Genomic DNA, 26,915 nt, shown 5'->3' with positions numbered 1-26,915 from the left:
TATGTAAAACAACCTTGGCATGCTGCTTAGAAAAGGAGAAAGAAAACAGCAATAGTTACCAACTGAATGGATATTTAAAAATGCAAATAACGAGTTTAATCTGTTTAATCTAAAAAAAGATTTAAAAAAAAAGTTATATCCATATATGTTTATGCAATAAAATTTTGTTTTGATAGAAAAACTATAGTAACTGTGGTTTATTTTGAAAGATGTGCAAGAGAGTTTGAAACAACTTACAAGAATTAAAGCAGCACAGAACGGTCAAACTTAACATCAGTTCAAGTGTGAGAACTTCTGTAACAGCAGAAGTTTGGGGCCAGTCAGGAAGATTCCTGTGTTTGTGAACACAATGCCAAGAAGGAAAGGTGTTGGCAGTGATCTTGAAGAAGCAATTGTTTCTGCCTGTCAATCTGGGAAGGGTTACCTATAAGGGCAATTCCAAACAATTTGAAGTCCATCATACGACAGTGAGAAAGATTACTGAAGTGGAAAACAATTGGAAAACATTCAAGACAACTGCCAATTTTCCAAGACGTGGGTGCCCCAGCAAATTCCCTCCAAGGTCACACCGTGCAACACTCAGAGAAATAAAACAGAGGAGCTATATTTCAGCCTTCACAGGCTTCAGCCTGCACGTTAAATGTTCAAGATGTTTGTGTGTATTTTTATTATGTTCAGACACATAAAACCTTAGAACTGAAAGTGAGTGTACTTTTTTTATACATATAATTTTTGGCTCAAAGTAAGTTTGTAAGCAGCAGTGCTTTCACTTAGTGTTTATAATTTAAAGCTCAGGTTGTTGCTTTGTCACTTGCTATCATCGTTGCAGTGTCATTTCTAAATATCAGGCTTAAAAATAGAATGACAGCATGGTTGGCTCTGAGCTCCTCTCATTCCCCACATACAGCAACATCCCAGAGTGAAAGCCCAGTATGACATCACCTTCATACAAATGCTCTGAGGCCATTAATCTTAGTGGGTGTTACAGACAAACTGCTTCTTAAAACTCGATTTGGCGTGATGCAGTCTGTAATGTCTAGAGGGGAACTAACACGTTTGTCAGCTCGTGTCAGACGGAGGATTCCAGTGGAGCAATGCTGGCATCAACGCTAACACTAAATCATGATAATTAGGGAGCATAGGTCAAACTCTAGTGAGAACAGCCTCATAGCAGATGCACCCGAACTCCATTAACCGCCAAATAATGAACCAAAGATGCCATTAGGTGGACAAACAAGGCATTATGCTTAGTGTAATGGTCCAGATAGATATTAACAGCCCGGCTTAGCTGCAAATCCTTCACTCTGTTATCATTGTGGGTGAAATTAACGGGTTGGACTTCATAAGTTAATTCCAGTTTGCTTTAAGGTATAATGTAAGAAATGGAACAAAGAAGTCACACTGACAATGATTTGCATTAAAAAAAACTCTTTAATATGAGGTATTCACTGCAGATTCATTTTTCCTTTGAACCTCTGGAGCACATATAAATGCACAGGCAGCATGAATGTCAAACACTACTTTCCCTCTACACTTCTGAGCAAACAAAGATAATAAACAGCATTCAGTGCATTAAAGGGGACCTATTTTCTCCAAACTTTCTGTCATTCACATATGATGGTGGGTTCTGCTCATATTAAATGTGGTCAAAATTACAGTCTATTTAACAGATTTTTTCCTTTACATGTTTATACAGACATTCAGTCCAGACAATAAGCACAGATCCCTGCCCACTTGTTGTGCAGACCTACTGTTTGTAAGAGGTAGCCAATCAGAAGAAAGCTGGCTCGAAGGGAGGGGTAAGGGAGATACTGTCTGAGAAGTGAGGGTCTGCACCAAGGAAGAGGACAGAATAAATAAAGATAAAGATTATATTGGACTTTAAATTCTGAAAAATATGGAGTATAGGTCCCCGTTAACATGAACAAATATCCACAGAAAAAACTGTTTATTTTCTTATGCGTTATCAGTGTGGGGTAAATCATATGCAACACTGACTTAAAGGGGGGGAATCATTTTCTGTATTAATAATGCTTCGCTGTCACTTGTGTAAAACATGGTATAAGATACCATAAAATACAATAAAGACTCCACTATGTAAACAATTACAATGTTTTTAGCATAAAGGCACAACTGTAACAATGTCTTTTTAGATCAACTAAACACAGGACGACTTTTATTTATTTTTTTATGTGGAAAACCTGCAGTGTCTTCTGTGTTATAGTTTAACAATAAATTAAAGCTAACAGGACAACTTCTTGTTTGACATACTTGTTACAAAATGCAAAAGAAAAAAAACATTAGTGTTGGCATACAATAAAACAGTACGTTCAATACTCAATGTCTTCTTGTACCTTTTAAGTCAAATTATAGTGCCATTCACAGATTAAGTCTGAGTGTAGCTGCTTAGCTGCTGGATCTATGAGTTTCTTGCATTGTTTCCAAAGTATGTTCTGGTGAAGGAAAGGGACTGCTGGAACAGATATAATTAGAGACAGAAATAGGTAGAGAGGAAAATAGAAAAAGACAGAAGCAGAGAAAGAAAAGTGAAGTTTAGAACTCTGTGTGTGGGTGACTGTAGTCTCGACTGCCTCCTGGGCTCTCACTGGGCTTCATGAAGATACCCTCCATGGCTTTCCACAGACTGTGCTGGCTGGGGCTTGACATAGCATGAACTTCTGTCTGACCGTGGATCGGTCGTCCATACTGCTCCCCCGTCACAGACAGCAGTGCATCAGTGGCCCTGTGACGGAAGCGGATGGCCTCCTCCCGCTTCCATACGGATCCCCCGCACTGAACCGTCCACTCATCGAGGTGGTCTCCTTCTCCGTTTTCGCCAAATGCGCTCACCTCCTGTGAAAAATGAGAGAGAGATCAGAGGACTAGTGAAAACAGAATAAAGAAGAAGATGAGGTGCTTTCTTTTGTGGAAGCTCTTTGAAACCCTACAATGTTTAGACATTTTTAAACAAAATAACCTCCTGATGTTTTTATGCATGCACGGCAGACTAAACTTTACTAGACATTACTGAGCTGTGTGTGGGAATGAAAATATCTAGATCAGTCAGATTAGACAACAATCTTTTACCTGGCAGCCCCCTAATCTATGTAATATTAGACTGAGCCCATAGAACTGTCTTCAAAATTGACAGCCAGCATTAGATCATTATGCATCCTGTAAACTCTGAAGGTGCCACCTCTCACCTAAACCAAACAAAATTATTAAATCACAATTCTGTAAAATTCCTTAACCTGCAGGATACATCCACCCTATATGACCCCACCCCTTTGACCCAATAGGCTCATTTCCCTCCAAATCCAAATGAAAACAAAGGGGGTTAATCACACGCTGACTCTGATAAATGGTTTAGAAGATACATGCATGGATGCTTGAATGTGCACATCACATCCTATTCAGAAGCTTAACCAGCTTCAGTCTGTTTTTTCAGGGGTATTTACTGGAGTGAGAACAAATCTGTTGTAGATGCAATCGCCTGTCCATATCTGACCAATGTCCTGCTCTTTACTGCATCTAAAGCCTCGGTCACACAGACCTAGAAGTCAGTTGGGGAGTACCCTGGCAAACCAAAATCCTTGCAACCTCCAGCAAACACTAGACCAACTGAAATTAAAAAAATTTATTCGTTTGTGGTTAGCGTCGGGGAATACAGCTTTTTTCCTAGCAACTTGTCAGGGGTTTCCAAGTGGTTTCTAGACCTGTGTGACTGTGGCTGCCCCTGTGTGAATGGGGCTGCCCCTGGGACTTGTGCAGTGTGGGATACTGTCTGAATCTAATTTACATGTTTGGATTTTATATATGAAAAATCCAGATGTGCAAATCACTCATCTTTTGACATGACTGAGGCAAATCTGCCCAGACTTAAACGGGGTACCCTGATGGCACGAGGCATTGCTGGTTGTGGTTGCCAGGGGTCACCAAACAGTTTCTAGGCCTGAGAAAGAAAGTGATGGTTTCCTTTTTTTTTTATAATTTTTAGATTTTTCAAAAATCCTTATTCTGTCCTTTGCAGTTTCCCAGCTGCGTAAATATAGCTGTTGACTGTGTTAAACAACCTTCACAGATTTTAATATTTATCAGTTAATAGATCACAACGCCATGTATACCATTTTTTTTTTATCTGGTGTCTTATCTCATCACCAAAGGTTCGGTGAAATACATCCCAGTCCACTGAATGGTGTACTAGTACCGCTCATACCAAATTACTGGGCTTCATGAGTGGATGAGAGCTCCTGACAATATAAAGTGTATATTATGCAGTCATAGTTGTCTATGTAAATGAAATTATTTACTATTGTGCTAATTTCACATTGATATACAGTTGTACTAAAAGCTTAAAAATTATTATAGGAATGTTTATTATTGGCTATTGACCGGATAAACTAATCTTTCAATCAGAATCGATCTGGATGAATCAGTCTTGTAACTCACAAAGCAAGCTTTTCCACTAATTTTTCGATCACTCAAAATGATCTAACACACCCAGATATTTATTGGCCAAAAACACGTGATACGATCAGCCATGCCAGATCCTTCTGAGTCCCCATACAAATGGAAATTATAGGTGTGGAAACTGTTCCCAGTGCCATACTAGTAAAACCACATAGTTTTTTTCATCCACCTACCGGTAAATATTGTCAGACTATAAGTGTGATTACAAATTTATGAAAGTGGCAAATGCGATTTGCCACTTTCATAAGTATTATGCGATAGCAGCCCATTTTAATAATATGTAACATGATATAGCATCTTTTGACAATTTTGTGGCATTGAGCATTGCCACCACCCCCTGGGGATTTATTATTGAAGAGAAAAGAATTTGCAGAACTTGTACTCAATGTAGTTTCTTCATAATTTTTTTAAAAATTAGATTTGTTTTGAGATGTGATTTGTTAATATTGGGATGTTGGTATTTTTTTAAAAATATACATCACTGATTTGTCCAAAGTATGAATATTTGTTGTAAACTGGTTTTATAATTGAGGTAATTTATGAATTTAAGTGACAATTTCAGAACAGGAGACATGGATGGTCCAGTTTTCGGATCAGGTGGTGATGTTAAATGTTATTTGGCTTTTTGAAGATTGTGTTGAAGTTTCGAGTGGACTCATTCATTACCTGATTGATAGTATGCAGTGTGAGATGTCTAGCCAGGAAACTGTTTTTTTTTTGTACATGACGAAGGTCACACAGACTGAAATGTTGTAAGTCAATAAAAAATGATGATAAGCTGGACAGTGTGTGGAGGTTATATATTGTTACACCCAATTATTACAATTTCAGCATTTCTTTATCATGTAGAAAAAATATGATGGACAGTTGTAATTGCACTTCTTTTTATTATATTTTAATATCTCAGATATTAAATGTAAAGAAATATAAACTAAAATTTCTGTTTTCCTAAGGTACGCGTCTTCCAACCCTCTGACACTTTGGTCAGACAGTGTTCTCACACTTTCTCAGGATTTGGGAGTTTTACGCTGACCCGAGGCTGTTTTCCCAGAGAGTTTGTTAAGTATAAAAGCTGCTGTCAACTCAGGTTCACTGCAAAAATGTTGGTTTAGTTTTGAATAAAAGTGAAAGGCAGGCACCCTGTTTTTGTGTGTCTGTGTGTGTGTGTTTACACAAGACTACACATTAATAAATGTTACAGCTGTTTATCGCTTCAGTGTTTTTCCTAATCTTCCTAATTCCTAAATTTATTATCAGCTTTTTTGATTAAGAAGAAAAAAAAATAAAGTCCATCTTCTACACACTGACATCCTTCCCCAATTTTTGCAAAGAGAAACCTGGTAAATCCCACACATAGCCCCAAAGCTCTCAGCTTTTCCCTTGTACTTCTCCCACCACCCACCTGGTTAGATGACAGCGGGGAGGCGAAGTAGTGGCTATGCAGGTTACGTCCTGTGTTGACATGAGTGAGGCGAATCGTCTGCCCACACTTAACTGGGGTACCTCTGTGGCACAAGGCATCACTGGTCCCGCGAACACTCCAATAGCTGTTGCTGTCTTCTACTGCAGAAACCCCTGTTACAGACTGCTGTCCACTACCTGCCTCAGAGACACAGTCAGCAGAGGATTGTTAAAGATATTAGAGACAGTTCAAATAAAAAAATAAAATTTCATCTAGAATAGAAGATTGTTATTTAAAACCAGTCCTCTGCATAACTTATGAATTTTGTGTATGTGATGAAGGTTAGGTTTGCTTTATTGGTCAGTTTTTGGCAAACAACAATTCCATATGCTGGTGTGCAACTACAAGTCAGTGCGGTGAAACAATGTTATACCTAGAGTTTTCTGAGTATACAGTAACATTTCTTGTTATTTCCTTTTGTGACGCATTATTGCATACACCAGTGCCAAATGCTGATATTAGGATTAAAACATGCAGGTACTCTAATAGGAAACAGTAGAGGTGGAGGTATTCACTGGAGACAAAAGGAATGAAACGTCACGAATATCAGGGGTGATTTGTGACAGAAGGTGTGAGAAGGAAAGGTTTACAAGATGGCAGTGAGACCTGGTGTGATGTATGGTTTGAAGACAGTAACACTGACAAAAACACAGGGTGCTGAGCTAGAGGTGGCAGAGTAGAAGATGCTTTGATTTTTGTTGGGAGTGACCAGAATGGACAGGATTAGAAATTTATATATTAGAGGGAGACGTGAGGTCATGCAGTTTAGAGACAAAGTTAGAGAGACAAGGCTGAGGACATGCAGAGTTTCTTACAGAGGAAAAAAGAGTGACATGGTGGCAGATGATCTGCTGTGACGACCCCTACCCAGAGCTCATGGCTGCTGGTGAGGGTAGGGGTGAAGATTCACTGGTAAATCAACAGGTTCGCTTTTACACTCAGCTCTCACTTCATTACAATGGACTGGTACCATGGGCGCCAATCTCCAGCAATCTCCCCCCATCACTCATAAACAAGACCCCAAGATACTTGAACATCTCCACTTCCTGACCAGGAGTGTGCCTTCCAACCTTTACCAGCTGAGGATCAAGGCCTCAGACTCAGAGGCGCTGATTCTCATTGCAAGGGCACCAGCTTATTGATTATTGTTGTATCATGATACCATCCATCTTCTTGGAAACATATCATGATAGTATTTTACTGTGTACAGGTGTCATTTGCATCTGTACTCAGAGTTTATGGGGTTGTTATAACTGATACCTCTAAACCTCTATCGCTGACTAGTACTTGCACATATTTAACACCACCCTGGGTTCTTGCTCTGTCAGCTAGTACAGATGGAAAGAACCAGTGTAAACACAGTTTATGCTGCTGACTTAGAGGGGCTGCATTTTGTGTTGGAGATGTGATTTCACCTTCGCTTCTTCTGTCTGTCAATAAAAGACCACAAAGAAACAGAAACAGTCGTAACTGTGTTCTAACTGTGGTTGTGCACATAAACGTTTTTATTTGTCTCACCAGCAAACCTTAGAAACTGAGCTGACCTCCTAAAACGTGTCACATTTAACTGCAAACATGATGGAGTTAAGTTGAACATTATGACAAACTCACACTGACACAGTTAATGGATGAAAATTAAAAAGTCAGAATTGTATTTTTATCCAACAATGCAAACTTAGTTACGAAGGAAAATAACTGTAGTTATTGTTAGCTGAAAAACACGAGTGTTTATGAATGAAAAGATTAGTTTTGACAGCAAACTTACCGGACCCGTAGCGTACGTCGTGCGAGTGTAGTCTCACGTTGTGCTTTAAATTCAACAGTTTAATGACTGATCCGCAGGTCACAAAGCTCAGTTCCGTGCCAAGGGAGAGTCCAAACACACAGGAAAACAACAACAAAATGGCCTGTACAAAGCGTGGCATACTTTCACAGTTTAATTTACCCATTCCTTCTTTGTTTAAAAGCCAAGCACATCCAGCCGCTGATCCTTCTCAGAGATTTGCCTTATTTTTCGCTACGTCATTAAAAACGTACAGTAAGCCAGTGTTGAGCTCAGGAGACAGCGCCTCTAGCGGCTCGGAACGGCATCTGCGCGGTCTTATTTGGTTTTGGGGTTATTTAAGCGTACTGTTTGGCATCTTAAATGATATTTATACTAGAAAAAATACCTTAACGATAGTAAAGGTTGTCATATGGCATGGTGTTATTTTAGTTGTTTATGTGTGTATAGAATCGAGGTAAACCGCAGGGTAGTGATGGGCAGATGAAGCTTCATGAGCGCAAAGCTTCTTGAAGCTTCATTTGCTCTAGTAGGACATCTACTGGACGTAAAAATATTAGAAGAGTGTGGCCTTTTGCACACAGCCTGTAAATGTCAACAACAAAAGGAGTGTGTAAAACATGTATATTGTAGTGATGGCAGTATACTGTGTATATTTATACTGGCACTATGGAAAATGATTATTTGGAAATGCTTAAAATGGAAATGATCATTTACTGTGAGGTGAGGTGTGGTTGGGGGTGTGGACAGTAGTTGTGCTTTTGTAACGTTGAGGTATGGACAGCTACACAGTCCTGCCTGTTCACATTTTATTCTGTAAAAACAACATTTTCACTGCTTTTATGACCTTTTTACTGGGGAGAACATAGCTAGGATTTAATGATTTAACAAGTCTTTTAAATCCTTTGTCCTCCACAATGCTAAATGGCTGGGAGTCCTCAATCACCATGCTAACCAGGTCTTCATCTATTTGAGATTGTTCTCCTGAGGAAAGACAATAAAGACAAAGCACAAATATAAATATCACACACGTAACTTATAACAGCTGTATAATATTGTTATATTATTTAGTAACATTACTGCATGCTATATTATCATGGCATTTGATGGCTCACCTGGTCTTGCTCCACAATCGGTGTTCCCCTTATTCTCATGCAAAGCTCTGTAGTGCCTAAGCATGGATGAGGTGTTGTTGTTATATCCCAGCTCCCTGGCACATAGCAAACACTTCACCTTGTACAAAAGTAAAGCCGCTTAACATAAATTGTATTGCACCATCAGTATTATGAAAATACATCTTATGTAGAAATTTACATACCTTGTTGGGAGAAATAAAATCAAAATGTTCCCACACAAGGGAGGACATCCTCCTCTTCTTAGCTGGCTCCATTCTCTCCTGACTTTCTCTCCTCACTCTCATAAACCTCCAAACTGTCTCCAAACTCTCACTAACCGCAACTCTCCATCAAACACCCACATTTTGAATGAAGTCTGAGGGGTTTATATCTGTCATAGCTCGCGGCAAAGTTCGAACCACTTCATGAACCAGTCACGTGGTACAGCCGGGCAGCGAGGCTTCGGACGTCATCATTTTCAGCTCCTCCCATAAATGAAGCCCCGGCCAAAATCCTTTCCACGCCCGCCCCCGTGACATCACGCTTCGAAGCCTCGAAGAACGTCACATCACTACCTTGCAACGGAATTTAAGACTAAACCAACACTAGCTTACTGGAAAAACGACTTAAACCTGTTGGTTAAATCTTTGACTTTAGTTAAAAAGAAAAAGGCTGCTTTTTTTGTTTCCTTTATGGAAGATTTTGATTTAGTGAGTTAATAATTTGTTAAATTATGTGACCCCATCTTTATATTTTATTTTCACTATGTATGAAAGTTGCTAATATGTAAGAAATGTCTATTCTCTGAATCTGTAATATATGGTGCATTTTGTTTGTATGTTTATATTACTAATAAAGAAAAATAAAAAAATAAAAACCTTGCAACGGAAGAGGTTGGAAGTTCACTTACCGCATCCCGGAATTGTCATCACGCCGCTCGTTCTCGGCCATTTTTACAAGTGCAAGCTTCGAAATATAACATACAATACAAGTCAGTTGTTACCGTTAATATATTCGGAGTACGCTACCCCACTGATACGTGTAAGTAAGTTTCTTTTAGCGTGATTATATGCTATGTCTTCACTGCGATGTCTTCTTTTTCAAGTAGTTAGTACTAATGCTGATGGCTGTTGTTGTCTTCCCAGCTAATGCCAGGCTAACATATCGACATGCTAAAGCGTTAACTAGCCAACGTTAAACTGCGAAGTTGGTTTGGAGGCCTTGGTTAATTTATGTAATGGTGAATTTACTTTAGGTACAGCAGCCTTTTATTGCCAACACGTTTCAAAGCAACAACGTGCCACCGTTGTACTAGCAGCAACGTTCCTTTCTAGTTTATTAGCATTGCTAATTGTCGTTTAGCCTCGTTCGTTGCTAGCGAAGACGTTAGCTTTAGCTACCTTTATTAACAAAAAATGTTTATACAACAACCTTTTACTCCTTTAACTTGAAGATTTCACCCGGATAACTCACACTACCGTTATATTTAAAGCAAGTATGCTGTTTGTACGGTAATCACGGCCAGTGTTTTGTATGTGTGTGTGTACGCATTGCGACATGACTAGGTGAAGTCATTGTTAAAGCCCGCTTGTTAAGTCTTTCTGGCATTATAACAGTGCTAGAGAATAAAATCATTCAAAGGGCTGACTAAAATATACCCTTTTGTTGCTGTTAACGTTAGGCGTTGTTTCTCAACATTACACACATATGTTTTATGAAGCTCTCAAAAGGCATCGTTTTCAGATGTAATCTTTCGCTTTATTGTGAAAGTCTGAAGCTAAACCCTCATTTCTTTATAGTTTACATAGCTCAGCATGGTGTGTAGTATATTCATAAATAGTTGAGGGAAACTATCTACAGCAGATAAACAATATCTGGAAGACATGTCCTCAAGAAATAAGAAGAAAAATCATCAAACACCTGACACAGGATATGAGAAATGCATCAGGATGGATCAGGATGCCAAAGCATCATCAAAAATTGTCTCAGTAGAATGCAACACTTTTTTAGCAGAATACGAAGAAATGAGAAGGAAAGTAAAGAATCAAAATTCCTGCACAGCACTATTATACATTACTATCAAATTGTTATCATGTTAATCACAAAGTCATTAATAATCAGTAATAACCTGATAAATAATCTATATGTAATACAGGAGACATTATAACATCTTTGGTAATACATTGAGATATGTAAAAAAAAGTAATAGTTTAAAGGGACATTAAGCAATCTTTATATTAAGGATTACATTTCTTATTCTAGCACAATGTTATCCAGTATAGTGTAAGATTTGTGTGTATTTGGCTTTTGTCAGGAGAATTTTGGGAGAACCCAATATTGCCTGATTGATGACATTTTTATTAATAGCATTTTAACCCCTTTCTCAGGAATAGCAGTCATGTCGGACTTTATTGAAAGTGAGGCAGAAGAGTCAGAGGAGGAGTTTGAGGAGAAGGACTTAAAACCTAAGAAGAACCAGAGATTTTTGGAAGAAGATGGTAAGATCTGATTTCTTTAAATTTGGGAATGTGTGTTGAAGTTGTATGGCATGTGGACCCCTCATCTGTCATTTCTCAGCAGATGAAGAGGAAGAAGACGATAACCCAGAAGACCAGGATGAGAAAGGGAATTTACGTGGCTTCATTGATGATGGAGACGAGGTAGAAGAGGAGGAAGAAGCAGAAAAAAGTGGAAGTGGCGGAGGGAGTGATTCAGAGGAGGAAGTGAGGCGTCGACATAAAAAAAAGCGCAGTAAGTTCACCTGGTGTTTTTAAAAAATTGTTAAACCTGTGTGATTAATTACATATATCTATTTAACCTGTCCAGTCAATAGAGTGAAAACACTCATGCCCCATTATTATGCCATATCACACCATATTAGTGAGTGGAAGATGATCTTGGTTACTTGAGTCTTGCAGCCATGTTGGTACCCTACTAAGCAGCAATTTTGAATCCTATAAGTAATGCATTGAAGGAGAACCATAAGGCCACAGTATACCCACCGCTTTGGTCACTCTGCACTCTGCTGAGAAGGTCATGACACAATCAAATCCATTTATCCATCTATGTTCGCCATTATAGCGCTGGTAGCAGCTGCAGTATTCTCCTGAATAATAGGTGGTGCCACTCAGGCAACACCTATTATTCAGGAGACCATGTAAAGGAGAATTAAAGGCAGTGCCTTTTTTTCCAGAAAATCTGTCTTTTTAAGCAGTTGCAACAACTCTCAGCTTCTGTATTGATACATCATTAAAAAATTGCAAACCTGACACGATCGGGTGTGACAATGTGTCCCCAACCCAGCAGCGGCAGCACTATGCATCAGGTTACAAAAATCGAGGGGTGCATGACCATTAGAAATGGTTACTTGCAACAGCAGGTGTGATGTCGTTTTTATCCTATGGTGTTGTTTGCCAGCCACCACATGGTATGTTTAGTGGAGTCTTAACGTTCAGGCCAGTGGTTTTTTAGCAGAATACGAAGAAATGAGAAGGAAAGTAAAGAATCAAAGGTTTAGTGACTTTGCCCACAACAGAGTTTTAAAGTTTGTTTTTCTTATCACAAATACACAAATTTACCCAATATTATGGCTTCATTAGCAGGTTAATCTAGAGTACCAACATCAGAACAAATGATATGCTGATTTGAGTTATAGGTGCAGTAAGGCCTCAAAAGTGAAAACATTTGACTATATCTTTTCTACGGTAATGAGTTGACACTCCTGCCCTATTATAAATGCTTTTTTGTATTTCTTTCTTTCTTTCTGAGACCAAATGTAGTCTGTATAAACACATTGCTTGATTAATTGTGATCATTTGGCTCGGTTCCTTGAGAAGTTGACATTAAATATGCCAATATATTAAAGGTTACTGCAAAAATTAAGTAGTAGAAAAATGTTAAATGAGGTTAGTAATTTTGGAAAAGCGGTACCTTTTACTTAGGTGGTTGAGCAAGGAGCACTGATAGATTTTAAGATATAACATTTTCAATTATGTTCTTAGCATAATATTAAATCTCTGAAATTCTGATGCCTGCTCTGGCAGAAAAGTACATTTTATTTACAAATATAGGATAAACAAAGTATATTCTGTCACATCTTAACTGAAAAATAGCCTCATATTGTCATTTTTACAGGTACCTCAGCCAGTAGTGTATTTCTAATATAATACAGATATAGTTAATGAGGCAATAGATTGAAATTTATGACTGTTTTCTTATACTGTAGTTGCAGTTTTCAGTGTTATGGCCTTTCTTTTTGCACAGTAGAATTTAAAGTCGGGGGAAAATATGTTTCTAAATAATGAGAGCTGACCTTAAACAGATTCCAGGCATCTGTTGGCCACATGTTGCATCTTTCACATTTAGCTCCATATGTTGTGGATCCAGATGCATCCCAGTGTTTACCCAGGCGGGTGATGTTTGATGCAATGCTAGTTCTCTGCTGGTGTGCTTTACAGTTAACATTCATGTTGTCCATTTTTAAAGAAAGTAAAGGTCTAACACAGATGAGTTATTTGCCGTTCTTATAGGAAGTGACAAAATGGGATTTTCAGTGACTCTGGTGTTAATGTGTCAAGTAAATCTTTATATCTACATTAAAAAATATTTCCAGTCTTGTATTTAAACACTGGAATAGACATGCTTTGGCAGTGGTAGCTTGAAGTTGTTTCCTCTGTTTAAGACTTTTCACCTTTGCAGGCTACGATGACTACCTGGATGATGACGACCTTGACCTAATTGAGGAAAACTTGGGTGTCAAAGTAAAAAGGAGGGTAAGTTCCTGTCTACATTTTTATTTTTACCCTTACATCTAACAATTTCAAGTCACTTTTGTACACTTGAAAGAGTTGAATCCACCTGAACTGACTTGTCTTGAATCACAGAAGAAGAAATATGACCGTGTAAAAACACTGGATGATGATGAAGATGATGACGAGAAGGACTTGATCGCAGATGAGATATTTTATCCGGATGGTGAAGGGGAGCTGGAGGAAGGCGAGGCTGTTGATGAACCTATGCAACAGCCTGATGATGATGAAGAAGGAGAGGATGAAGAATCAGGTTGGAGTCTTAAAAAATAATGAGAAAGTAACACATTTTATTTGAGATGTTCTATTGGATTGGGCTGTGGGGTTGTAAGTTTGTGTTATACTTCCACAGATATCGATGACTTCATTGTGGATGATGATGGCCAGCCCATCACCAAAAAGAGGGGCAAGAAGTTCTCAGGATACACTGATGCGTGAGTGTTGGAGTTTATGCTGAAGATCTTTGGGTGATTTATTCCTTAATAAAAAAAATATATATATATATAATTCAGTGCAGGGTAATGCACTTTTCTATTATTTCCTTTGCATTCAGTTATTTTGTCTCAAGTGTCAATTAGTGTGAAATATTTAATCAAACTAAACACAAAATAAAAAGTCACAAGCTCTCTCTCTGTGTCTCCACAGTGCGCTCCAGGAAGCTCAGGAGATTTTCGGTGGCGACTTTGACTTTGCTGACTTTGATGCTGATGCATATGACCAGGGTGAGGAGGAGGAAGAGGATCAAGATGAAGAGGGCTGGGACCGACCCAAGAAGCAAACTAAGAGGAGGCTGGGGAGGAAAAGCATTTTTGAGATCTACGAGCCAAGTGAGCTCGAAAGTAGTCACATGACTGACCAGGACAATGAGATCCGCTCCACAGACATGCCTGAGCGGTTCCAGGTGTGTGTTTTGGGGTTAATTTATTGTAAACGTACTTATTCTCTGCGAACCTGAGGCTGCTTTCATGACTGTTCGTTTTTTGGCTTGTAGCTGCGAGCTATTCCTGTCAAACCTGCTGAGGATGATGAGCTGGAAGAGGAAGCAGAATGGATCTTCAGACATGGGTTTTCCACTCTTACAATCTCCATGCAGGTAGAGGCTTCATGCCCCATGGCATACATACAGTACTGTGCAAAAGTCTTGAGCCACTCCTCATTTCTTTAGATTTGTCTTGTGCAATAGTTCTCCAGGTTTCCTGAAGATCTTTCAAAGCCTTTCTTTGGGCATTGACTACTTTTTCACTCATTTTCAGTCCAGCCCTTGTACCTTAGCAGTTTCAGGAATGTTTTTTTTGTTTAAGCTAATTAACACTGAACTATGAATCATTCAAGCATAAAAAGGCTCGTAACTCAAGGAGTGAACCGGTATTCTACACACAATAGACAACTTGGCAAAGAGCCAATTTTAAATAGTATTTTCTAGCATTTTGTTACTAGAAGACTGTTGCACACACATAATATTTTCTCATTTCTCTTGCTGAATCTCACAATGTAACAGCCATAAAATAGTATCTTTGCACCAAGGTGATTTCCAAAGAGTTTATTGCTGAAAATCTGGCAAATTTTAGCATGCTGTGGCATTTGTTCCTTTTGTTCTGAAGGACAGAAGAACTGTCTATAGCAGATTAACAATGTTTGAAAGTCATGTCCTTAAGAGACGAGGAAAAAACAGCAGATATTTTATACAGGAACTCAGATGAGAGATGCATAATTTCCTGAAGCCTCACTGAAATATTTTTTATGCCTTTAACAGGAGAGCACAGATTACCTAGACAGGGGTACAACCACAAACTTCAGCAGAAAAGGTCCCAGCACAATTGCCAAGATCAAAGAGGCCCTTAACTTCATGAGGAATCAACAATTTGAGGTAGAGTGAGCTGCATATTCCTTTCAAGATACGAGCTTGTCAGTGTTATTTTAATATGAGTAAAATATGGGACACTGTAAAGAGTTCTTGTATCTTTTTCCCCAGGTTCCTTTTATAGCTTTCTACAGAAAAGAATATGTTGAACCAGAGCTCAACATCAATGACCTGTGGAAAGTGTGGCAGTGGGATGAGAAGGTATAATTGCGTTGTCAAATAAGAAATGGATACAGACTAATCCATCAGTAATCGTTTACATTGCTTCCAGTAGCTGCATTAAAAAAACAGCAAAGTTTTCTGGTTTCTATTTTAATATTTTCCTCTTCCACTCACCAGTGGACTCAGCTAAAGACCCGGAAGCAGAACCTGACCCGTCTGTTTCAGAAGATGCAATCTTATCAGTTTGAGCAGATCTCTGCTGACCCTGACAAACCTTTGGCCGATGGTATTCGTCCTCTGGACACTACTGACATGGAGAGGTATGACTTTATAGCACTACTGAGCCTACTGGTGAAACGTAGGCTAGAAAAGTAATCGTTTATTTAATTTCCCCTCTGAAATTCTGCTTTGTCCTTATTCAAGGCTGAAGGATGTACAGACTCTTGAAGAGCTGGGTGATGTCTACAATCACTTTTTGCTCTACTACGGACGAGACATCCCCAAGATGCAGAACGCTGCCAAAGCCAACAAGAAGAGGCTCAAGAAGATCAAAGAAGTGTCAGAGGATGGTAAGAAAAACGTGGTTCACTAAATAATGGATAGCTATATATTTAAAATAAATAAATAAATAAATCACCATGGCTCTTTCTTTAGGAGATGAGGAGGAATTAGAGGTAGAAGAAGAAGAAGAGCAGAAAGGACCTGATCTCAAGTTGGCATCCCGTAGGGATATGTACAGCATCTGCCAGAGCGTGGGACTTGGTTAGTCTCCCTTTCTGCTTTGGAAAATGTAATCTCAGTGGTTAAGGAGGATTACTAACTCTTTTCTGCTTTCTTTCTCTCTGCAGATGGCTTGGCTAAAAAGTTTGGTTTAACTCCAGAGCAATTTGGAGAAAATCTGAGGGACAGTTACCAACGTCACGAGACAGAGCAGTTCCCTGCTGAGCCCGTAGAGCTGGCCAAAGATTACGTTTGCAGTCAGTTCTCTACTCCAGAGGCAGTGCTGGAGGGAACTAGGTATATGGTAGCCATGCAGATTGCTCGGGAACCTCTGGTCAGACATGTTCTCCGACAGACGTTTCAGGAGAGAGCCAAGGTTAACATCAAACCTACAAAAAAGGGCAAAAAGGTACACAGCTATTCATAAGAATTGGGTTTAAAAAAAAAAAGACATATAAACCATGCTCTTTCTAACCCTGCCTTTCTTTCTCCCTGTAGGAGGTAGACGAAGCTCACTTTGCCTACTCTTTCAAGTATCTTAAGAACAAGCCTGTAAAAGAACTGAATGGGGATCAGTTCTTGAAGATGTGCCTTGCAGAGGATGAGGGGCTACTTACCATTGATATCTGCATAGACCTTATAGGAGTTAAAGGGTAAATAGAGTGACATTTTTAGTGCATATTAATCAAAATCTTTAGAGTATTCTGGTGTGCTTAGCTGCAGAAGCTGAAACACATAGGAATGTGCTTTAAACGCAATTTTTTTAAAAAATATTTGTAGTTTAATGACAACTGTTTGGTGTAAAGTTCAACCACTAAGCACAAGGCAGAACCCCTATTAACATTAATCCCACTGGGAAAATTAAACATGTGTGCAGTATAGCGTGGTCAAAAGTCTCTGGCACCTTTGCATTTAAAATACTGTTTGTTTCTTAACTAATTTTATCAATGGTGTCAAATAGTTCTTTAAGAAAGAGTGACTGTATATGTGTTTTTTATTTTAGACTTGATGATTAAGCTAATCTTTTAAGCTCATTAATGTTTAGATTTATTTCACCATTTGAGGAGAATCATAAAAAAGCATCATCATAAAACATCCTGAGTTCTTATGAATCCTATCAGTTTTGTAATTAATGAACATTCCTTGGCCTTTGGACACCAAACACAGGCTCTGATGTGACTAACGGTTGTCCCATTTTTAGCGCCTGCATAGAAACCTTGCTTGGATGTCGCAATAAAAGAGTAGTAAAGTAGGATAAACCCGTTGAGTCTAATTTCTTGAGTTTCTGGCTTTAGCGTGTTCTTTTTTTTTTCTTTTTTTTTTCTCTCATCCTTGTCAGGAAAAAATTAGGCTTTTGAATTATTAATGGAAATATTAAGACACTCTGCCCTTTGTCCACGTTTTTTACATTTTTTCTGTGCTTCTCCACAGGTATGCAGGGGACCAGACGTACTTTGACGAGATCAAACAGTTCTACTACAGGGACGAGTTCAGTCACCAGGTGCAGGAGTGGAACAGGCAGCGAACTTTAGCCATAGAAAGAGCTCTCAATCAGTTCCTCTACCCTCAGATGGCCAAGGAGCTTAAGAGCAAACTGATTGCTGAGGCCAAAGAGAGCATTATCAGGGTAATTTTCTATCACATTGATGTGATCTGTTCTTCCATTTGTGCTATTATTCCCTATCAGTCTTGCACAGACAATCAAAAGCGCACAGTCTGAGAAGCTGGACTACGTTTGTGATGTCGTAGATATAAAATCTATTTGTGTTTTTAATCTGAAAACTAATTATGATTTATCCCCCCCCCCCAATTTATCATTGAAGTCCTGCTGTCGCCGACTGTATAACTGGCTGAAAGTGGCTCCGTACAGGCCAGATCAGCAGGTTGAGGAAGATGATGATCTGATGGATGAGAATCAGGGAAAAGGCATCAGAGTGCTTGGTGTAGCCTATGCGCCCAGCAGGTGTGTATATATCAGTAGCTTGAGTTGTTGGTGCGTTCAGCAAAGCACAGACATTTAAGTATAGCATATACGAAAAAAAAGTAGTAAGATTTTCGTGTATATAAACTTTACTCTGGCAGAGATACTCCAGTATTCTGTGCTCTGATCAACGGGGAAGGAGAGGTGATGGATTTTCTTCGTCTACCCTACTTCATGAAGAGAAGGAACGCCTTCAGGGAGGATGAGAGAGAGAAGAAGGTAGAAGCAGAAAACACAGCTGTAGCACCTCTGTAATGGTTTTTTGTTGAAAACAAGTCACTTAAAAGTCTTTGTTTAAATTGTGTCTAATCAGGCCAGTGACATTGAAAATCTCAAGAGGTTTCTGTCAGGCAAGAAACCTCATGTAGTAGCTGTTGCTGGAGAAAACCGGTAAATCACCAGATTACCTCCTGTTTTTTCTAAATGTATGCTTGTACACGTTTTTAACAGCATTCACAATGTAGAGCAGAAATGTTAAAAACATGAACGTGTTTACAGAGATGCCCAAATGATAATGGAGGACATCAAGAGAACTATCGGCGAGCTTGAGCAGGAGTCCTCTCTGCCTGCTGTAGGAGTGGAACTTGTTGACAATGAACTGGCCACGCTGTACATGAACAGCAAGAAGTCTGAGGTACATATTTGTTATGTCACCTACAATAGAATTACACAAAGATGTCTGTGGTTTAATTGTTTGTTAGTCAACCGGCAAGCGTGTTCAATTTCAACCCTGTGTTAGCTCTCATTATTTCTTGTGATCCTGTTGCTTTCTGTCTGCAGGCTGATTTTAGGGATTATCCTCCGTTGCTGCGACAGGCTGTTTCAATAGCCAGGAAGATCCAGGATCCGCTGGTGGAGTATGCTCAGGTCTGCAGCACTGATGAGGATATTCTCTGCCTCAAACTACACCCACTGCAGGTGAGTGAATGAAGACATTGATTTTTGATTGGCTAGTATATACAGGGTAAATCAAAAAGAATCATCCAAATTCAAAATGCTTTTACTGTAATGTTAGAAAGAGGGGATTTTTGAGTTTCACAGGGTTGCTGGTGAAATGCATAACAACAGCAGTTGCTGCTTTGACTCCAGACATGCTCGTAAAAGTCTGGGACTTTGAGTATTGCATGGATGTGTGTCTGGAGAGGGGCAGATTAACCTTGTGAACGTTGTCATTTTTGGATGCAAAACTTAAGCCATTTATTTTAATATGTACTTTCAAAGAGAGCTTTTTGAAATCAATTTTTTTTATATTCCCTGTATTTTTTTGCTCAGTATTGTCTTAGCATTTTTAGGTATCACAAGGTGTTTTATACCAGCTGCTGCTTCACTACAAAGATACCATTACTCATTTTCTCTTGTGGGTAACATGAGATTTTTACTGCTATGTTTGTCTACTTTGTTTTCTTCTGTAGCATCATATACACCTGTTACTGCAATCAAAGCTTGTCCTGCAAAGTTAAACTGTAGAAACCTCTCAGTCAAGTTTTCAGCCTAGTCAAACGCATCATTTGTAGGAACAAATTATAATAAATTAGATTTATGTCAGTTTCATTATCAACTCTACACTCAACTCATATGCAAGCCTTTTCCATTGTAGTGAAATTGTTTTTACGGTGTCCCACTGTAATGTCAGTATTAGTAAAAAGAATTTTTAAACTTAGAAATGTACAGGGTAAGCAGGACAGACACTTCTCGATCTCTGTCTTGTAATCGTGTATTAGTCAATGTGAATTCATCAATCGTAGGCCAGCTTCAATCATAGCATGACTTGCTGTTTTTTTTCAGCAGCTACATACAGTGCATATGTAAAAAGTAGTTTGTCCTCTCTTGTCCGTCTTAGGAACATGTGGTGAAGGAGGATTTGCTCGATGCTCTTTACTGTGAGTTCATCAACCGTGTTAATGAGGTTGGAGTAGATGTGAACAGAGCCATCGCACACCCTCATACTCAGAGCCTGGTTCAGTATGTGTGTGGTTTGGGACCAAGGAAGGGTTCACATCTTCTCAAGGTATACATTTCTGCTGCTGATATGTAAAGCGTATGTGCAAGATATCATTGATAACATTATTAACCACTGTGATTTTATTTTGTGTAGATTCTGAAGCAGAACAATACTCGTTTGGAAAACAGAACACAGCTCGTCACAATGTGTCACATGGGACCCAAGGTTTTTATCAACTGTGCTGGTTTCATCAAAATTGACACGGCTTCGCTTGGGGACAGGTTGGAACTTCGTCTTGAAATTTTCAGACCATTTCGATATTTCTCAAAGGGCTGGATGTGCACATGTTTGAGTCTATTATGCTTCTGTGAATTATTTTAAATCAGCCTCGGTTTTTCATTCTCTCAAACTCTCCTGGCAGTACGGACTCCTACATTGAGGTCCTGGATGGCTCTCGTGTCCACCCTGAGACATACGAGTGGGCTCGCAAGATGGCTGTAGACGCGCTCGAGTATGATGAGTCGGCAGAAGATGCCAATCCAGCCGGAGCTCTGGAGGAGATCTTGGAAAATCCCGAACGTCTCAAAGACCTGGACTTGGATGCATTTGCTGAAGAGCTTGAGAGACAGGTCAGTGTCTGTGTGTTGTACCTTTGACTAATTTAGTATCATACTTTATCCTGCCAAAGAAAAATACGCCTAAGAGGAACCAACACTCCAAAAAAAGAAAAAACAAGAAAAACAAGCATTTCTTTTTATTTGTCTTTCATGTGTCCATTTTACCTTTTTATTCAGAAAAGGGAGAGTTCTATCTTCTACCACCATTGGATTCAGGAGTCAGGTTTAAAAATATTGTGACCAGTCATCCTACTGTGTTATGTGCCTGCAGGGTTACGGAAACAAAGGAATTACTCTGTATGACATCCGTGCCGAGCTGAGCTGTAGGTATAAAGACTTACGAGTTGCGTACAGAGTCCCTAACACTGAGGAGGTTTTCAACATGCTCACCAAGGAGACTCCAGAGACCTTTTATATCGGTAATATACACTACATTAAGATATGATGCCTCGAATTAAGCTCAGTTCATCAATAAGAATCTCATTCACTTGTTCAATGGAGTGATGCTGGTCAATTGTCTGCCATGGTAGAAATGTGTAATTCATAATTTAGCCTATGATTAAGGTTTTTCATATCTTTCTTTCAGGTAAGCTGATCACTAGTGTAGTAACTGGCATCGCTCACCGGCGCCCTCAGGGAGAGAGCTATGACCAGGCCATCCGTAATGATGCTACAGGCCTTTGGCAGTGCCCCTTCTGCCAGCAGGACAATTTCCCTGAACTGAGCGAGGTACCACACATCGAGTTTTCTTTATTTCTTTTTCTGAGTGAACTTTGTGTTACAGATATGCCATGACGATCATGTTTATAATTTTGATTGTGTGTGGTGCTTCAGGTGTGGAACCACTTTGACAGTGGGTCATGTCCAGGTCAGGCCATTGGAGTACGGTCCAGATTAGATAATGGTGTTCAGGGTTTCATTCCCACCAAGTTTCTCAGTGACAAAGTGGTCAAACACCCTGAGGAGAGGGTCAAGGTGAGGCATTTTTTGTTGTGCCCCCTTTATTTGGTTGATCTCACCTGCAATTGTTTTCCTGTTTGTCCACTTACACTGCCCAGTCCTGATAGAGCTGTATTATTACTACTTTCTATTTTTCATCCTTCAGCCTTGGTTGGTGTGTTAACAGATTTTCCCTCCTTCTACTTTAGGTGGGCATGACAGTTCACTGTCGAATCATGAAAATCGACATTGAGAAATTCAGCGTTGACCTCACGTGTCGCACCTCTGATCTAATGGACAAGGCCAACGAATGGAAGCTCCCTAAGGACAGCTACTATGACTTTGACACAGAGTCTGAAGACCAAAAGCTGGAGGAGGAGTTCAAAAAGAAACAACAGCGAACACGTGAGTATATGAAGTATACAAAACATATTTGGTTGTTGAAGTTGCAGACAGCACTGCATTTTTTAAAATCTTAGTAGTGTGGACTTTAACATAATTAATTCTTATACCATTTGTCTTTGGCTTTTTAGCATATATAAAGCGTGTGATTGCCCACCCCAACTTCCACAACATCAGTTTCAACCAGGCAGAGAAGATGATGGAGACCCTGGATCAGGGTGACTTAATTATTAGGCCCAGTAGCAAGGGAGAAAACCACCTCACAGTCACCTGGAAGGTAAGAAAACGAGCACTGCAGAAGGGTTAAAACTTTGGTTGATTGAAAATAACAAATGTAATAAAATGCTTCTTGCTTAAAATGCTGTGTCCAAGCATTTTAAGCAAGACCTGGCAGTAAGATGCGACAAAGACTTAAATGATTTCTTTGGTACCAAATGCTCCACTCTGACTAAATATAATGTTTTATAGGTGGCTGATGGCATCTACCAGCATGTTGATGTGAGAGAAGAAGGCAAAGAGAATGCTTTCAGCTTAGGGCACACTCTGTGGATCAACAATGAGGTAAGCTGGTTTTGTTGGGGGTGGGGGGGGGGTTGTTGAAGTGTTGCTTACAGAGTTTTTTTGATTCACTGCAGGAGTTTGAAGATCTGGATGAAATTACTGCTCGGTACATTCAGCCAATGGCGTCATTTGCCCGGGATATGCTGGGGCATAAGTACTTCCAGGAGTGCAACAGGGGAAGCAGGGAGGTATGTATATTGAGGTTTTTTTTTTTTTGTGACATTGTTCTTATAATTGAGTTGTGAGCTGTTTGTTTGTTTTGTCTTGGCTTGCACATCTTATCTTGCTCATCTTGTTCTTTATCTGTCAGAAAATGGAAGAGTTGCTGATGCGGACAAAGAGGGAGAAGCCCACCTTCATCCCTTACTTTATTTCAGCATGCAAAGATCTACCAGGAAAATTCATCCTGGGCTACCAACCACGTGCAAAACCACGGTATGTGGAAATGTTTGTTTCCTACTTTCATGAAAGAAAATGTGAAGTCGGATGTATAAATGTGGTACAAATATACATTTCTTTATTTATTTGTTGAAAGGTTTCTGGTTGATTAACAGGAAGGTTGTCCTTCATGTGAAATGCTTTATTTTTTATCCTCTCCATAGGATTGAGTATGTGACTATTACCCCAGATGGATTCCGCTACCGTTCACAGATTTTTCCTACGGTGAATGGGCTTTTCCGGTGGTTTAAGGACCATTTTCAGGACCCTGTGCCAGGTATGAAAGTGCTATAACTATACATTATAAAATGTATCACAGCTCCTAAAATACATTATAGGTGATTGTTTAAACATTTTCTCCTTCATTCAAGGCATCACTCCCAGTAACAGCAGCCGAACAAGGACGCCTGCCTCCCTGAACGCTACCCCAGCCAATATTAACATTGCAGGTGAGCCCCGCAGTCTTCCCCCAATTTATTAATCTAGATTTTCAATTTAGGCTCTATTAATTTTACAGTTTTCTGCTGTATTCCCTCCTTTCTCACTAGACTTGACACGAGCTGTCAACGCCCTCCCACGCAACATGACATCTCAGATGTTCAATGCCATCGCCGCAGTCACGGGCCAGGGTCAGAACCCCAACACCACACCTGCACAGTGGGGCTCCAGCCAGTACGGCTACGGTGGCAGCACAGGAGGTGGAGGGAGTTCGTCTGCCTATCATGTGAGGACAGCTTTCTTGTTTTTAAAAGAGAAGAGGATGTTTTGGGGATTGTGATTACTCCCAACAGACTGTTGGGAGTTGTGCACGGTGTCCACTAGAGATAAATTGGGTTCTGTGGAAATGGTAAATACCAGCTTGCGATGGTGCAGTTTGGAAAACAGATCATTAGCTGATATGGTGACCTGTCCCGGACACTATTGGAAACCTGAATTACAGGATAAGATTGACCCTTTGTCTAATTATTAATAATTGAGTTCCTAAGGTTTTTGCCACATTAAATATTATCTATCAGACTATTTCTGATGATGGCCACAAGACCAAAACATTAGCATGTTTGTTGACATGATCAGAATGAATTGGTGACATTGTCTACCTTTGGGTCCCCATCACTGAAGGAAATTGGAACCCAAAAGTTTTTTGGCAGCATTAAAGCCGACTGAATGTGGTTTTACCTCGACTCATTTCACAATCGATGTGTACTTCATTTCCTGCAGGTGTTTGCCACACCTCAGCAACCTATGGCGACACCCATGATGACGCCCAGCTACTCGTATACCACACCGAGCCAGCAAGCTTTGGGCACACCGCAATACCCAGGCTCCACCCCTCAGTCTTCACATTCTCATGCCCACGCCCACCCACATGGAAGCCACATGTCACATCACGGCCATCACAGCAGTCACCACGGCCACTCATCGGGCACACCGTCATCTTCCACCTCATCCCGAGGACGGACGCCACAACAGCAGCCAAAGTAAGTACAAAATGGCAGTCCTTCAGTCTTAGTTATTTGTGCTAAGACTTCATCTGCAGTTCAGATTTTTCCCTCACCTCCAACTCTTAAAAGTGAAATGTCTGTTTTGAAGTTTGTCACTCTGCCAGGCAACAATTTATGTTCATGTTGCAGTTTTCTGCCACAAGGCGGTGCTAAACCTGTAGTAAGAATTATATTAAATCTAAACAGCCTCCCAATGTTCGGTTGGGTTTCCTTTCATATGCTGTCCAATAAAGCCATCTCCCTCTGTCCTCTGTTACTGCAGGCCAAGCAGCAGCAGCTCCACCGCAGTAGACTGGGGCAAGATGGCCGAGCAGTGGCTGAAGGAAAAGGAAGCAGAGGGCAGAAAGAAATCTCAGAGGATGACGCCACGACCGTCACCCAGCCCTATGATCGAGAGCACACCCATGTCAATCACTGGAGACGCCACACCCCTGCTGGATGAAATGGACCGATAGGGGACAAAGGGGGGCGTTGCTGTACCCCCCCACACAGCCAACTTTGTCCCTTTGTACTGCTTCTTCATCCAGATAACCCATTACCCTTTCTCTCCCCAACATCCCATCAGCCCCATCTTCACCTTGACTCTTCATGTTTTCCCCTTCACCTCATGATATTGTAGCAGCAGTTTTCACTCTGGTGTCACCCAGCCCATATCTCGTCTTCCCGTCGACCCATCAAATGTTTCATAACCTCACCTCCAGCCACCTCATGCTATGGCTGCATAGTATTTTGTACAGTCAGAATAACACTGTATACATCATTCAAAATGTCAGTAGAATGACATAAATAAAGGAGAAAAAAAACACTTGAAGTATGTGGAAGCAGTTACGTATAGGATATGGACCTACACTGACATTGCCATTGGTTTTAGTTTGATCGAGGAAATGGGTCTGACAGATGGGGAACAACAACCCGGTCATGTTTGGCGGAGTTTTATGAGCAGTTGCCAAAAGAGCTCTTTGCCAAGCCAATGAGGAAATTGAATATTTGTATGAATGCGTCAGAACGAATAAAGACTTTTTTTTTTCTTGTTTGAATCTTAAGACTTCAATCTTCACATCTGTCAAAGCAAACACACATGTTACTGAGCAGACACACCCGGTGACAGGATTTATAACGCCAGCCTCTGTCAGGCATGAGTTACAGATTATTGTCTCCACCACACGCTGTGATATGATCAGCTGACACCGTGTGATTGGCTCCTGTAGATAGCCTCTAATGTATTGCTGAAATTTAAGTGGCCTGTTCTGTGTGGTCATTAATGAAGTGCCACACTGAAAACAGGGTGTTTTTGATGACTTCTTGTGTTTCAATATGCAGAAGTTGTCTTCAGTTTAAAACTGTTGTTTTTAGTACCTGCTCTCTGACTGGCAGATTGTTGACGAAACTTTCATTAGTCTGTCAGATGTTGATTTTAAAGTTTACCCAGATCTGAATTTCGTGTATGTTAAATGTGTGCAGTTCAGTGAATACTGGTTTATGATGTTTGCCATCTTAAAAGATGTGATCGCCACGTGCTGCTGCTGTAATTCTGTCTGAGTCAGTATCTCTTTTCTCACTGATATCACAGCCTTCAAAATTTCCAATATTCCAGTGGATGAGCTAAAGTTTTTCTAACACTATCAACCGAATATACTATCAGACTGACTTCCCACTGCTTATATTCCTGAACTCTGTGTAATGTTCTGAACTGCATGACAGTTTATGGCCACCCTGGTTCTCTCCTGATTCATGGATTCAGTTTTACTCTTGCTGTTTGTGCCAGAGTACAAACAGGCAGCACTGGTATTCAGAGGTGTGTTTAATTTTGCTGTGTGCGAAGCAACATGGTCCCATAATATGCATAATCTTTTTAATTATGGTTTTGGAGTAAATGCTCTGGGTTTTACATTTCTTGCCAGGTGGAGATCTCACATGTGTCTCAGCGAGGCTGTGATTGGTTGTCGGCAGTAGCTGGTCTCCAGCACTGCTGATGGCTTTTTCTACCTGTGATCCCTTTAATAAAAGTGTTCATATGAAGCTTCGTGTCTTATTCTTGATGATATGATGGGCACGTTTGTCTGTTGTTTTTATTTCCTTACTGGCAGCTTACGTCCAACCTTGGAGTCAACAATAGGATAGAGAATGTAATTTTACCTTGGTTTATAGTTAG

The 26,915-nt window shown here is 40.0% G+C and overlaps 2 protein-coding genes across 6 annotated transcripts; one reads left to right on the top strand and one right to left on the bottom strand.

Moving 5' to 3' along the window:
• Nucleotides 1–1,411: 1,411 nt before the first annotated feature.
• sdf2 (stromal cell-derived factor 2) lies at nucleotides 1,412–9,791 on the bottom strand. 2 transcript variants are annotated; one of them, XM_026183174.1, is made up of 3 exons: nucleotides 9,741–9,791; nucleotides 5,873–6,069; nucleotides 1,412–2,853 (listed from the first exon to the last, which is right to left on the bottom strand). In XM_026183174.1, the coding sequence occupies exons 1-3, from the start codon at nucleotides 9,757–9,759 to the stop codon at nucleotides 2,554–2,556; spliced, it is 516 nt and encodes a 171-aa protein (XP_026038959.1). In that variant the 5' UTR covers nucleotides 9,760–9,791; the 3' UTR covers nucleotides 1,412–2,553. The 2 variants fall into 2 exon arrangements, with proteins under 2 accessions (XP_026038959.1, XP_026038958.1); XM_026183173.1 differs by lacking the exon at nucleotides 9,741–9,791 and adding an exon at nucleotides 7,698–7,948.
• supt6h (SPT6 homolog, histone chaperone and transcription elongation factor) lies at nucleotides 9,775–26,782 on the top strand. Of its 4 annotated transcripts, none has more exons than XM_026183163.1 (37): nucleotides 9,775–9,875; nucleotides 11,218–11,328; nucleotides 11,408–11,581; nucleotides 13,529–13,602; nucleotides 13,714–13,891; nucleotides 13,991–14,072; nucleotides 14,284–14,539; nucleotides 14,630–14,731; nucleotides 15,392–15,505; nucleotides 15,611–15,700; nucleotides 15,839–15,981; nucleotides 16,085–16,230; nucleotides 16,316–16,423; nucleotides 16,510–16,790; nucleotides 16,880–17,034; nucleotides 17,813–18,008; nucleotides 18,205–18,344; nucleotides 18,464–18,581; nucleotides 18,676–18,752; nucleotides 18,861–18,996; nucleotides 19,143–19,280; nucleotides 20,203–20,370; nucleotides 20,458–20,585; nucleotides 20,726–20,933; nucleotides 21,193–21,340; nucleotides 21,508–21,650; nucleotides 21,756–21,896; nucleotides 22,070–22,265; nucleotides 22,394–22,539; nucleotides 22,731–22,823; nucleotides 22,898–23,011; nucleotides 23,134–23,258; nucleotides 23,426–23,538; nucleotides 23,633–23,710; nucleotides 23,810–23,985; nucleotides 24,480–24,739; nucleotides 25,026–26,782. In XM_026183163.1, the coding sequence occupies exons 2-37, from the start codon at nucleotides 11,229–11,231 to the stop codon at nucleotides 25,216–25,218; spliced, it is 5,238 nt and encodes a 1,745-aa protein (XP_026038948.1). In that variant the 5' UTR covers nucleotides 9,775–9,875; nucleotides 11,218–11,228; the 3' UTR covers nucleotides 25,219–26,782. The 4 variants fall into 4 exon arrangements, with proteins under 4 accessions (XP_026038948.1, XP_026038950.1, XP_026038947.1 ...); XM_026183165.1 differs by having other exon boundaries at nucleotides 9,776–9,871; nucleotides 11,411–11,581; XM_026183162.1 differs by having other exon boundaries at nucleotides 9,776–9,871.
• Nucleotides 26,783–26,915: the final 133 nt, after the last annotated feature.

The sequence above is a fragment of the Astatotilapia calliptera genome, chromosome 10, assembly GCF_900246225.1.
Source record: "Astatotilapia calliptera chromosome 10, fAstCal1.2, whole genome shotgun sequence".
Taxonomy (NCBI): domain Eukaryota; kingdom Metazoa; phylum Chordata; class Actinopteri; order Cichliformes; family Cichlidae; genus Astatotilapia; species Astatotilapia calliptera.
This window is presented reverse-complemented; position numbering and strand designations above follow the sequence as displayed.